The following is a 13,557-nucleotide window of genomic DNA, read 5'->3' on the forward strand; positions in this document are numbered from 1 at the left end:
TTTGTTCCGAGAGACATCATTTGAAAACATGCATTATTACTTGTGCCGAGTATAAAACTTAGCAGCATACCTATCACCACTCCAATCACCATAAACCGTTGCAGCCGAATCCAAATTTAGTATATGAGTCTTCATAATGGACACTCGATGTCATTAGAATTATTCAAATCGTTTATTATTAATTAATTCATACAAGAGTATCTCGAGATATCTGCTAAGTTATTGCATATGAAACCTTGGCAACTAAACATATTTATTCATCATTGATCATTCATTAGAAAACTATGATGAATCGTTTTCTACTAACCAGCAATAATTGCGAAACTAATTGTCTAATGTGCGTCAGTTAACTGATATATAGAAAATGAATTGGTAAAAATATAATGGGTTAAAATAACAGTTGGGGCAAAAATCCCGCTACCATTTTGATTGCCTATAACTTTGCTCATGGAAGAGATAACTAAGTTTGGTTTTCATAAAATGTTTAGTTGGTCTTTATATTTTTCTTTCGTTGTGACTGAAAAATTATATCGGCACTTTCTAAGGCATTTTTCGTCACATCCTGCAATATTTGAGGCTGAATTTCTTCAATTTCGTGACGAATATTGTCTCTAAGATTTTGAATCTAATCTCTAAGTTTGCTGTAGTAAACACTGAGAAGCCATGGGTATTGAATTTGTTGCAGAACGAAGCACTTGGGCACTTGATGAGCATATATACTTTTCATTTTCTGTGTCAACGTTATGGAGGGAGAAATCGTGTAAATTACTACTACTTTTATTCGATGAATGTCTTCGAAATAAATTTAAAAAAGCACATTATAAGTAACTCTTATATATTATACTGGTATATTGCCATCTTTTCGAAATAAACTTGACCATATTAACAACTTTGTCAAAACGCTTAATTGTGAAGTATTATGGTGAAGTATATTTGTCGGAGCAGATATTCGAAAACTAATGGACAACACAAAATTTACAAAATATTCAACGCCTGATGAAGCAGTAGCATGAGAATTGCTTCAAGTGTTGTTCATAACTTTCTCGGTAACCGCAATTCACCATATTATAAACACGTATTCGATAAATTATTGCAAAAATCGTTTTCTGTATTCATATCTTGATTTTTCTTTTTCTCGCAAAACTTGGGCGATGCGACCGTCGAGCAAGCAGAGTGGTTACACCAAGGCACAGCGAAAATCGAAAGACGAAAACAAGGATTTTGGGACGAAGGGATAATGAGCGATAACTGTTGGGCCCTTATGCGTGCTCAATATCAACTATTACTCATTTCAACCTCAATTCATTCGTGATTTATACTTCTTAATTCAATAAATGATCGTTAATAGTCAAAAATTGTAAAATAATGAATATTTCAAGAACTAGAACCAATTTAAAAAAGAAACGGAGTTTTGGATTCAGCTTCTCAATTTATCTTATAAACAGCTTTCGGTTTCTCAGGTCCAAAACTGTGTATACGTGTATATTTGATAAGTAAGTTAATTCCGATTGAATCAATTCAAGTTCACAAACGCCGTCTCAATCCAATTCTAATTTAAACGAAACCCTTATAATGTAAGCACATCAATCGCAACCTCACGTCATCAGACCAATTTTTTAGAATATCATGCCGTTGTAGTAGCGCTATATAACATATATACATTATACTGATATTAAAGAACAGTTTTCCTCCGATAAGGCATAAAGCTCGCATAGATCAGTGACCGTTTACACGGCTTTTACTTTCCCAGAATTGTAACACACCGAGAGGAGGAAAAAACAACCGAGGCCGCCGCTTAACCGCCACTTAACCGGGAGGAGAAATGATCGGTCTTTAAGAGTCGTTATTTTTCCTCGCTCGACGGCCGGGCAAAATCAGGTTTATGGCGGCGTTTTGTAGAAAATGCGCGCGATCGACTTATCTGGGCAATAAAATTTACGAGATCACCTACCGCTCTCTCAATTTCTCCTACTCGACGCCCGTTGAAAATGATATCTAACCGAGGAAAACCACCGTCCTGTAGTTTATTTATCGGCAGATACCTGAGACTCGCATGACCGAGTGTCTATGTACTATGTACATGTGGTAGATTTTTTACTAAGGAAAACAATTTAAATGGTTCACTGTACTGACAGAGGATATATAAAATAATATGAATACCTGACATATATACTATATTCTATAACTAACTGGCCATTATTTAGAGAGAAACTACATAATTTAATATCCCTAAATTTACCTCTCAGAACAGAACAAGATACAGAAATAGCAACCAAAATTAATACAGGAGGCCGCATGGGACGCAATACCTAATAGCGCGACATATCAAAAGTTTAATTATATTTCATCTACAATTAAACAAAAAATTACTGAAAAGAGAAAACTGCGAAAAACCTAAAAACTTAAGGCCAACTGTTGCAACGGAATAGTCTCTCTGAAAAGTAACAAAAAAGATTAAAAAACTTCAACAACATCAAATATCCGCAACAGAAGAAAATAATATAGTTGATTTTCTTAACACTCCGTTTCAAATGGATCTGCCATATGACAAATTTACTCTTAAGGAAGTAAAACAAACAATACATAAAGAAATTAATTCTAAAAAAGCTCCTGGTTTTGACCTAATTACTGGAAGAATCTTGAAAGAGCTCTCAGGAAAGGGCATCAAATTAATAACATTCATACTTAACGCCATGGTAAGACTTAATTACTTTCCTAGCACTTGGAAAGTGGCTCAAATCATTATGATTCTTAAACCTGGGAAAAAATCAGAAGACGTCTCCTCTTATCGTAATATAAGCCTGTTTCCTGTGATCTCTAAACTTTTTTTGAAAAATTGTACATTAAGAGACTCAAAATAATCGCAGAACAGAGAAATATTATTCCAGACCATCAATTTGACTTCCGTAATAAACACAGAACAACAGAACAAATACATAGATAAATCAACCAAATTAACAAAAACACAAGCGATAAAAAATATTGCTCCTCCGCATTTCTTGATATATGTCCGGCCTTCGAGAAAGTGTGGCACACTGGACTGCATGTTAAATTGAAAAAGTTTTTGCCCCATACGTACTTTCAACTGCTGAAAACATGCCTCACAGAGAGACATTTTATTATCAAACAGGGTGACGAATACACTGACCCAATATTGTCGGGTATTCCGCAGGTCAGTGTTCTTGGCCCATTGTTATATCTATCGTATACAGCTGACCTGTCGACCTCAAGAAACAGAATGAGACAAAATCTACCCATGTGACATTCACGGTTTGTAGAAGAACATGTCCCTCAGTAAAATTGAATGATCATGAACTTCCGCAAGCTTAGTTAAATATCTGGAAATGCATTTTGATCGACGTTTGACATGGAAAAAACATATAGTGACAAGACGCAAAGAGCTTGGGCTTAAAAAAACCAAATGTATTGGCTGATACGGCGTAAATCTAAATTATCATTAGATAACAAGGTTTTGCTATATAAGTCAATAGTTAGGCCCATTTGGAGCTATCGTATTGAACTGTGGGTACAACTAGCAAATCTAACGTAGATATCCTCCAGAGGTTCCAGAATAAAGTGTTGGGAGTCATCGTCAATGCCCCATATTAGATCTTCAACGAACTGATTCAACGCGATATCCCCTTAGCACCCATAACGAGTATGATTCGAAGTGTTAGTGCGAGGTACTTTAAAGGACTGTTAGTGCACTCGCCAAACAGTTATATGTGCGGGATAACACTGTAGTGCATAGGCTCAAACGCAAACTACCATACGAACTGATTAATAGAGTGAAATTTAATAATCTCTGAAATAATTTAGAATATTATCTAGAATAAGATTGTGATTATAAGTTGTACAGCAGATCACTTACTGAAGCGATTGCCCACGGGCAGAGTTTTGGCGTTCGAAGATATTAATTAAAAAAGTAAGGTGTTGGATAACCATTTGCTTTTACAACAGATACAATTATTCGCGGAGTAGTGTCTATTTAGTTTTCAACACAGTGTTATATCGATATTCTAACAAAACATCCACCAATTGATTTAATGATGTTAGAGGTAGAGATCTAACCCTCACTTTCAGCTCTAAAATTCCCCATAATGGTTCAGCTCTATTGAAGTTTAGCGATTCTGCTGGCCAGGTAAGATGTTGATATTCTGATGGTGATGCTCCTCAAACCAAGACTGAATACAAACCTTTTAGCTATGTGTATGGGCGCATTATCGTATTGGAATATGGTAGTGTTTGGCCGAGGTATGCTAGTCATAGTAAGGACTTCTTGATGGCCATACGGTTGTTGTCGAAACGATATTACAGAATTGAGTGTTAAGATATATTGTCACTTTTGCCGCGATAATTTTGTGTTGCCTGACAATAACTCTTTTTAATTCTAGTCGGTTTCTGTCAGTAAACTTTAGGTTTCGGCCACAATTCTTCTTTGTCGATGATGTTTTATTATTTTTTGCGTATGTTGAAATATCCTAACAAATAACACATTTCACCCATCCCGTGTTTTAATCGTCACAGAACAAAGCTTATAATACACTGAAATACAGGCTGAAACACTTGTGATGTAAAAAGGGCAATACATTAATACAATAATAATTGTATTGCTCTTTTTACATCACAAGTGTTGTAGCCTGTATTTCAGTGTATTATAAGCTTTGTTCTGTGACGATTAAAACACGGGATGGGTGAAATGTGTTATTTGTTAGGATATTTCAACATACGCAAAAAATAATAAATATGCCCTGTAAGTCTTGCAGTTCGTTTGATAAGGACAGAATAGGCAAATTAAACGCATTAGTCATCAAGTTAGAATGAAGAATTTCAGTTTTTAAACTATAAAAACATATTGAGCCATAAAATATTTGGTAGTAGTAGGTAAAGCATAATTTAAATTAAAAAAGGTGTACGTAAAAGTTAATTAATTTATATAAATTAAAATATTGATTAAGTTGATTGATTATTAAATTAGTAATAGTTCTTTAATCGACGAAGAGCAGACCTGTTAGGTTCGTTTAAGTGAGGTGTTGACATTTATCTGCATAAACTAACAGTCCACTAAAGCTGATCATAGAACATTAATTTATTATGTTTCTTGGTTTATTTGAGGAAATCCGCTGCCGAAGTACATCAAATACCTCTAGACACTCTTGATGATGCTGCTTCGTCATGTCCCAATTGCCTGTTTAATTTCAACAATTTAGAATATCAATGATCAATGATCAATCAATGACAAATAACGTTTTGGAAGAGCAGCCAAATTTGAAGACAATTAATTCCAGGGCTTACTGGACGCACACCCACGTAAAATTCAGGCAAATGCAATGCAAATGCAAATTTGATCGTTGCTAAACCAACATTCATTTTTTTTACAATCACTATAGCAATCTAGTCAATTAATACTAATAAACTATTTGTTTTTGTTCTAATTTGCTGCAGTTTTAAAATTACAAACTACTTATTCTAAAACAGACAGTTTGGGCTTAAAATGAACTATATCACTTGGTTTTTCTCAATGTAATCTTCGGACTAAGCCATCATTAACTGGGAGTTGGAGAACCTCAACATTAATGTGCTGATGAAGCCTCTGTTCGGGTCTTTGGGCATAGTCCTAGATAATGTTATCGAAAGTTTCTACCTGCAACTCCTTATGCAGATTGTCCTTACGAATGTATCATGGAGCATCAACAATACCTCATAGTACCTTATTTTAGAATTCTTATATGATATTTCTATTGTTTTGGATGGAACAACATAAGTTGAACAGCATAAGACTGGTTTCAAAACTTGTTGGTAAAGAAAATGCTTATTATATACGGACAGGCATGGATATCTTCGCAATAACTAATACATTTTTTGTATTTCAGCTTGAGTTCCTCATATATTTTTCTTAATGTGTTGCTTCCACCTGAGTTTAATATCCAGGGTCATGCCAAGATATTTGGTTGTATTGCCATAGGGGATTACTTGTTGATGTATATATACCGGCATGTGATTCATTATTTAGTTGGTGAAATCAATTAGCATTGATTTATTTTCATTCATTTTGATGCGCCACTTTTCTGTCCAGAATTGTTTTTGGTTGATTCAGTGTTGTTATATATCAATCCGCTAGGATTACATAATAATTTCACAATTTCAACATTATCAGAAAGGAAAAAAGTTATAGAAAATATTTTGATAACTATATATCGTGTGAAAAAATAACTTTTAAAAGTGAAATAATTATCAGAATATATACCAGCATCTACTATTTTAATAAGGTTAATTCAAAAACAAAAAGAAACCACTTTTTTCCTATAACCAATTATTCGAATTTACATATGATCGCTTTCGTATATTACATCTCTTACGTCACGCCGGTCGCTCGCCCACCGACAAGACGCAAACAAAAAAGTCTAATCGCTGTGCCCACCGGTTGCAGTGCCACCGACACCCACCGGCATAGCGCCCGTTATGGACGAGCAGAAATCGCCGTAGAACCAAGGCCGTCACTGACCGCTTTCTAATATTTTTCAGGACCTGTGCCCCCGACCAGGCTTCATACAAGATGGACCGGCTCCGTTCGACATTAGTCCCGGGAAAATGGGTAAGACTTAGAAGATAATAAAATTGATAGAACACGCTTTCACATTAGTTTCCCCTATTTCGCCCCGGTTTGTTATTTATTGCAATATATAATTAAAACTTTAGCTAAAGAGCAGTGGTATGTGCTTAGAAAACTAAAATTAAAATCCAATTAATTCTTTTCTCCTACCGATATCGGAGATAGCTCGTTAGTGAAACTGCGTTTAAAACCTTGTTATTTGTATTATTAACACCAACAATTCACAGACTGACTAGCTTCAATTTACCTGGATTGATTAAATCCACATTTTAGCTAGATTTGAATGTAATCAACTGTGATTAGTAATGAGTCATTAATCGGACTATTTGCATAGTTTGATAAGAAGTGAATAAAGGTGGGGGCGTTGACTAGGGTATTCTAAATCGACTTCTAGAACGAGATCTTTTCGTGATAATTAATTTTAATTGAACGAATTCAAAAGAGAAAATCCTTATAATTTACGACATGGAAATCCTTACGACTGCAACAGTTATAAAATGTGAAGCAGTTTAAGACACATTTTTATTTATCATAAATGCTATTTTATTTGGTGTAAGAAGAGGCGGCTTGAGAACAGCGATATAAATCGGTATTTGACAGTTTTTAGAAAACAGGCCAAACTTGTTACACCATTCAGTTTTTCTTAAAAACACGTGGCCTTAACATTCGCTCCATTTTTTTTGTCTCTACTGAGTCTTGTGTCTTGTGTTGACCAGGGTCCTTTCTTGTAATGTATTTCTCATATGCATTCATCCTAGGCTCGCTTAGGCCATCGGTTTTTTATTTTCTCATAACTCAAGTCCAATTATTTTCATTTATATTATTAAGAGGATTATGATGCTGGGGCCTTTTGAATTTTCGTGTTGCCTTCCACAATGAATAGTGGTGCGACATATCAAAACTGTAATTATATTTCATCTACAATTAAACAAAACATTGCTAAAAAGAGTAAACTGCAAAAAACCTGTCAACCAATCAGAAAAAAAGGAAACAAGAGAAAATTCAACAAGGCAACAAATGAGCTGAAGAACTAATAAATAACGAACAAAACCAGATAATTCAAAATTATTTAGAAAACTTAACGCCAACTGATGCAACGGAATATTCTTTCCGGAAACTAACAAAAAAGATAAAAAGAAACCTCAACAACATAATCCACCCATTAATATTGAGAAGAGTACCTGTAATGATAGGTGGAAATTTTCTCTAAACATTTAAAAACAGTATTTAATCCCTACCCGTTTGAAATATCAACAACTTAAGAAAACATAGTTGATTTTCTTAACACTTCCTTTCATATGAATCTGTCACATGAGAAACTTACTGTTAAGGAAGTAATACAAGCAATTGTTAAAATCAATGCTAAAAATGCCTAATGCTCCTGGTTTTGACCTAATTACTATAAGGATCTTAAAAGAGCTCCCAGAAAATTGTATCAAATTAATAACATTTATATTTAAACCATGCTAGGACTTGATCACTTTCCTAGCACTTGGAAAGTGGCTCAAATCTTTAAGACTCTTAATCCTGAGAAAAAATCAGAAGACGTCCCCTCTTATCGTCCTAGAAGCCTGTTACCTGTGGTCTTTAAACTTTTTCAAAAACTATAACATTAAGAGACGCAGAATAATCACAGAACAGAGAAATATTATTCCAGACCATCAATTTGACTTCCGTAATAAACACAGAACAACAGAACAAATACATAGATTAGTCAGCCAAGTTAACAAAAACTTAAACGATAAAATATATTGCTCCGTTGCATTTCTTGCTATATCTTAGGCCTTCGACAAGATGTAGCACACTGGACTGCATGTTAAATTGAGAGAGCTTTTGCTCCATACGCACTTTCAATTGCTGAAATCGTACCTTACAGAGATACATTTTATTGTCAAACAGGGTGACGAATACACTGACCTACATCCAATATATTCGGGCATTCCGCAGGTCAGTGTTCTTGGCCAATTGTTATATCTATTGTATACAGCTGACCTACCCACCTCAAGAAACACTACTGTTGCAACAAATGCTAGCGATACAGCGGTTTTATCAGCATGCAAGTATCCAATATTAGCCACAAGGAACTTCCGAAAACGTGGCGTATCAAAGTAAATGAGACAAAATCTGCCCATGTGACATACACCCTTTGTAGAAGAATATGCCCCTTAGTAAAATTGAATAATCGCGAACTTCCGCAAGCAGACAACGTTAAATATCTGTTAATTTATGGATCTGTATAACATAACTCAATACTTAGGCCTATTTGGACCTATTGGTATTGAACTATGGGGTACTACTAGAAAAAATAACATAGATATCCTCCAGAGGTTCCAGAATAAAGTGGTGCGAGTCATCATCAATGCATCATATTACATGTCCAACAAACTGATTCAGCGCGACATCACCTTAGAACCCATAACGGGTGTGACTCGAAGTGTTAGTGCGAAGTACTCTAAAAGACTGTTAGTGCATCCCAATGCACTCGCCAAACAGTTATATGTGCGCGATGACACTGTAGTGCATAGGCTCAAAAGCAAACTACCATACACACTCATTAATAGACACATAGATAGGTTTTAGAATAAGTTAGGATAGTATCTAGAATAAGGTTTAGATTATAAGTTGTATAGCAGATCTCTTACTGATCTTCTACATGCCAGGATGGTTATATTATATAACGGAAATTATATAATAATACTTATTGCTCGCGGGCAGATTGTTGATGTTCTAAGAGGTTAATAGAAAAAAGGTTTAAGTATGTGGTAAATCTGTAAATCCCCAAGTCTGTTTATATTTTAGAATAGGTTATAAGGTCTCGGCCTGCTGGTGGTAGTGCTGTTGGTGGTTTAACGACACGGAAATACTGCTCACGTTTCCGTCATAGTCGCGCACGCGGTTACGTCCTGAATAACGCGAAGGAAAACGAGACACGGTAGGATGTACACGTGATTTATTATCATTATCCGCTGCCGCGTTATGATTACGGGATAATTGGGGGGCTTTTGTTATGGGCGCGAACGCTTTCTCTTTCGCGTCCGTTCTGCCGGAATAGTTTTCACGCGCTCCCGGTACGCACACCGCGGCGTCCGTACGTACTCCTTTCACGTCCGACACATCCTCGAACGAAAGCCGCGTTTCCTGTCAATCGGGTGCATCATCTGTCGAATGCTGATTACGAACGACAAACCAAAATACGTTCTAAGTATTTACTGAAACGGGTTCCGATGACATTTGGGTGGGCTAACGTTCCGACCATGGTATGCGGTGTTGAGCAGAATCGATGAGTTTCATTAATTCGTTTATCTCGATTATATTACAACATATTAATCCAATAATTCAAATATTTTTAAGAAAAAAATTAAACCGGGTTCAAAAAAATTAATAAGGAACTCACTAAAAATTAAAGACTTATATTTTTAAACTAAAAAAAACGTCTTAAAATCAAATATGTACATAATAATCGTTGCAGTAACCTATCTATCTATTTAATCTATCTACTACACGTATTTCATATTCTACTATATACACACAATTTAGCTTAATACCTACCTAAACCTATTTACATATTTACAATATTATTTTAACTACTACCAACTGACCAGTTAGAAGTCAGGAACTGGATTAGTTTTGTTCGTAATTTAATTTTATGTGTATGTCGCAAAATTATATTATTACTTTTGTATTGTTTATGCTCGGCACCAACTTCAAACTGATGAATTGGTAGTGGTTTTTTAAAATAATATTGTAAACAGATAAATAGATTCGGGTAGGTATTAAGCTACATTGTGTGTATGTAATAGAATACAAAATACGTGTAGTAGGTAGGTTAATTAAGTTTTTAGTTAATTTTTATTCAGGTACTACATCGATTATTATGTACAAATTTTATTTTAAAATAATTCTTTTGTAAATGTAAGTTTGTTTATTCTTTAATTTTTAGTGAATTCCTTATGTATTTTTTTGAAGTCGGTTCAATTTTTTGTGAAAAATATTTTGTGTTACTATGGATAGCCCAAGTAAAATGTCATCTCGTAAAAATAGGAATAAAGAAATAATTATTGAAAATAGGGAACGTTTTGATCCCTTTGGTTCGCTACCTAGTATAGGTGATTTGACAAATGTTCCAGTTAAACTAGAACAAAAAAATTCCTACCCTGTTGGGATCGAATCAGCGACCTCCCCGTGTGAGCTCAACGTTGTAACCACAACACCATAAGAACAGTTACCCATAATGTTTCTACGACGTGTCATATGATATGGTTAGTGCTTAAAAAGCAATCTGAATGGCTTTTACACTGAACTACTTCCGATTTTTTGTCACATCAGTTCAGAAATAACATTATACACAAATATCTGATTATTTTAGATAAAAAATTTGTGAAATTGTGTACGTGGCTTTGTGATTTGAGGTTTTCCCTCGATTTAACCCCCCTCCACCCCCATCGGATACTGATTTCATTCCACATCGGAAGTGCACTCTTTGGAATAAAATTTTTTTTGAAAATCGACGAACATACATTCCTTCCTCCTTTTTCGACGTCGGTTAAAAAGTAAAGGATATTTTATGCCGTATATTTTTTGCTATTACCTTTAGTCTAAAATCTGCTCAGTAGGCAATAAGTATTTCTGATCAGATGTGCCATCATCGATGATGTCTTTAGTCCCATTGTGCCATGTCTTTTTTATCCATTTGTATTTCATCATATTTTAGATTATATCAATATATAACGGCCACATCATGTAAAACTAACTATTTTATTTAGCCATATATCCATTCACTGAGCTATTAGGCCCCTCAAGTGGTGATATTTGGAAGTGATCTTTTTGCGAATGGGACTTGTGAATGGAGGTTTCGCGCAATATGGTGTGTTTTAAGTTTTTTAATCTTTTTTTTTTTGTTAAATACATTTTCCTTCAATATTTACATCTTAAAAAATAAGCTTCTCATAAAATTTAGTTTTCTTAATTCACCAAGCCATTAGTTCCTAAAGTGGCGACATTCCGACGAGATTGTTCAGGAAGTCAGAGAAATAAGTTAGTAAAATTATTAATATATTCATGAAATCTTAAAATGTGTTCCCCAAAATACCGTTTCTATAGCATCTCCGCGGACTTATTAGCACAGTGGTAAAGGAGGTAGGACGGTTCTCCTATTATTACGATAGTCGCGGGTTCGAATCGTGCTGGGGCATGATTGTAAATTTATGTTTGTGATGGAAGAGTGTAAAATTCGACAAGGAAAATGATCTCAGTCACGCCAGTAACCAGGCTGGGTAAGACCGGATGTCTTCTGGGATGATTTCTAAAGTTAGTCACTCACCAGTATATTTAGAATCCCTCCGCTAGGGAAAGTTAATAATGAATACCAATATTCATTGGTGGGTATGTTTTAAAAAGTCACATTGGTAGATTTTGATACATTTGCATTATTTGCAACAGTTGTATTTTTTGACGCACGTTTGGAAGTGGCCAAATTCCGTTGGTCCTGCCAAGATTGTAGTGTCAACAACGTACATTAACACAATGGTGATTTTGGTATTTCTGTAGTACAGCTGTATATAGAAGATGTAATATCGGATACAGTACAGTACTTCCTAGGATTTCTGAATATATTGGATATAATTCAGTATCTTCATCGTCTTGTTAATTAGTTCATTATAAAATGTCTGCCTGTGAGATAAGATTTTAGAAACTGAAAATGAGGATGAGGGATAACTTCGTTTAATTTAACCAGCAACACCGTATGCCTCACTTTATCAATGACCTGAGATACGTCCAGGAATGCAGTCGAACTATCTTTTGCCGTTTAAATCTATAATTATTTTGTCTGCCAGTCTGAATTACCGGTAATGAACGTATAGACTGGTAAAAAATGATCTCTTCTGTTCTTTTTCCCGGTTTGCGAGTCACGATGAAGTAAGTAATTTCGGTATTTGGCACGTTTTTTAGTCTTTCTTATTATTATTTGATTTCTGTGATAGTAATTTTTGTCATAAGATGGTATGGCTTCCATTTGAAATGGGGAATTTAGGAACTTCGTAATTTTATTTTCTTAATCTTTACATAGCTCCGAAGGAAAATACTTATATAAATCTTTTAAGTGATTAGGGAAAAGGTTTTTCTTATTGTTTCTACTTCAATTATTATTGTATAGTTTTTAACAGGCGAGAGATATTGTTTTTATATAAATATTGGTTTGACAGCGATCCAATCATTCCATCCATTTTCGCACTTTTTCAGCATTTAAAACAATATCTCTCATAAATGGGACGACTAGATCTCTGTCAAATATAGATGTTATGAATTCTATTCCAATAAAATAGTTTTATGTTTCAATTAGAACAATAATATCATAAAAAATTAAATTGCTTGTTCAACCTTATGGCGAATAAGTTTTATCGATTTGATATATTTAGAAATGGCGATTTAAATGTTGAAGGTAAAGAGTATGTGCGCAAGTTGTTGAATGAAGATCCAAATTAAACATAAAAATACCTCCTATGGTAAGAATTATGTGGTGGGTTAATAGTAACAGGCGATTGTTACCATTAACAGTTAAACACACTTAATACGATATATAACAAGGTAATATTTTTCGCACATTAACGTTAACATTTCTCGCCTGCACTGCTCATTCACGTCTTGGGAAATTCATTGAAACATACAAGATTCCACAGTAAATATTTAACAACGGGAATAACAATTTCCACAGGCAAAAATCACGTTGAATACATTTTTAAATCTTATGAAAATTAAAATATAACATGTTCTTTTCATTGAAAAATATAAAGTGTTAGAATAACTTTGGTTATGTCGTAATATTAATTAATTACGTATTCAATTTTGGTGATTTTTAAATAAAATATTTGACGGTTGAATTTAAACGCAGACAAACAAGCATTTTTGTTTAGAAGCCATCGAGGTCGTTTAAATAAGGTTAACAC

General features: G+C 34.4%; 1 protein-coding gene across 2 annotated transcripts in view; it reads left to right on the plus strand.

Annotated features, from left to right (window-relative positions):
- Positions 1 to 13,557, plus strand: part of CalpC (Calpain C) — a 49,721-nt gene that overhangs the window by 14,572 nt on the left and 21,592 nt on the right. For both annotated transcript variants that reach the window (XM_076416213.1, XM_076416214.1), the window contains exon 3: positions 6,526 to 6,595. In XM_076416213.1, the coding sequence (XP_076272328.1) occupies positions 6,526 to 6,595 (70 nt within the window). The remainder of the gene's footprint in view (positions 1 to 6,525; positions 6,596 to 13,557) is intronic.

The sequence above is a fragment of the Rhynchophorus ferrugineus genome, unplaced genomic scaffold (assembly GCF_030347505.1).
Source record: "Rhynchophorus ferrugineus isolate W39M unplaced genomic scaffold, kcgeb_rfMv2 rfM10, whole genome shotgun sequence".
Taxonomy (NCBI): domain Eukaryota; kingdom Metazoa; phylum Arthropoda; class Insecta; order Coleoptera; family Curculionidae; genus Rhynchophorus; species Rhynchophorus ferrugineus.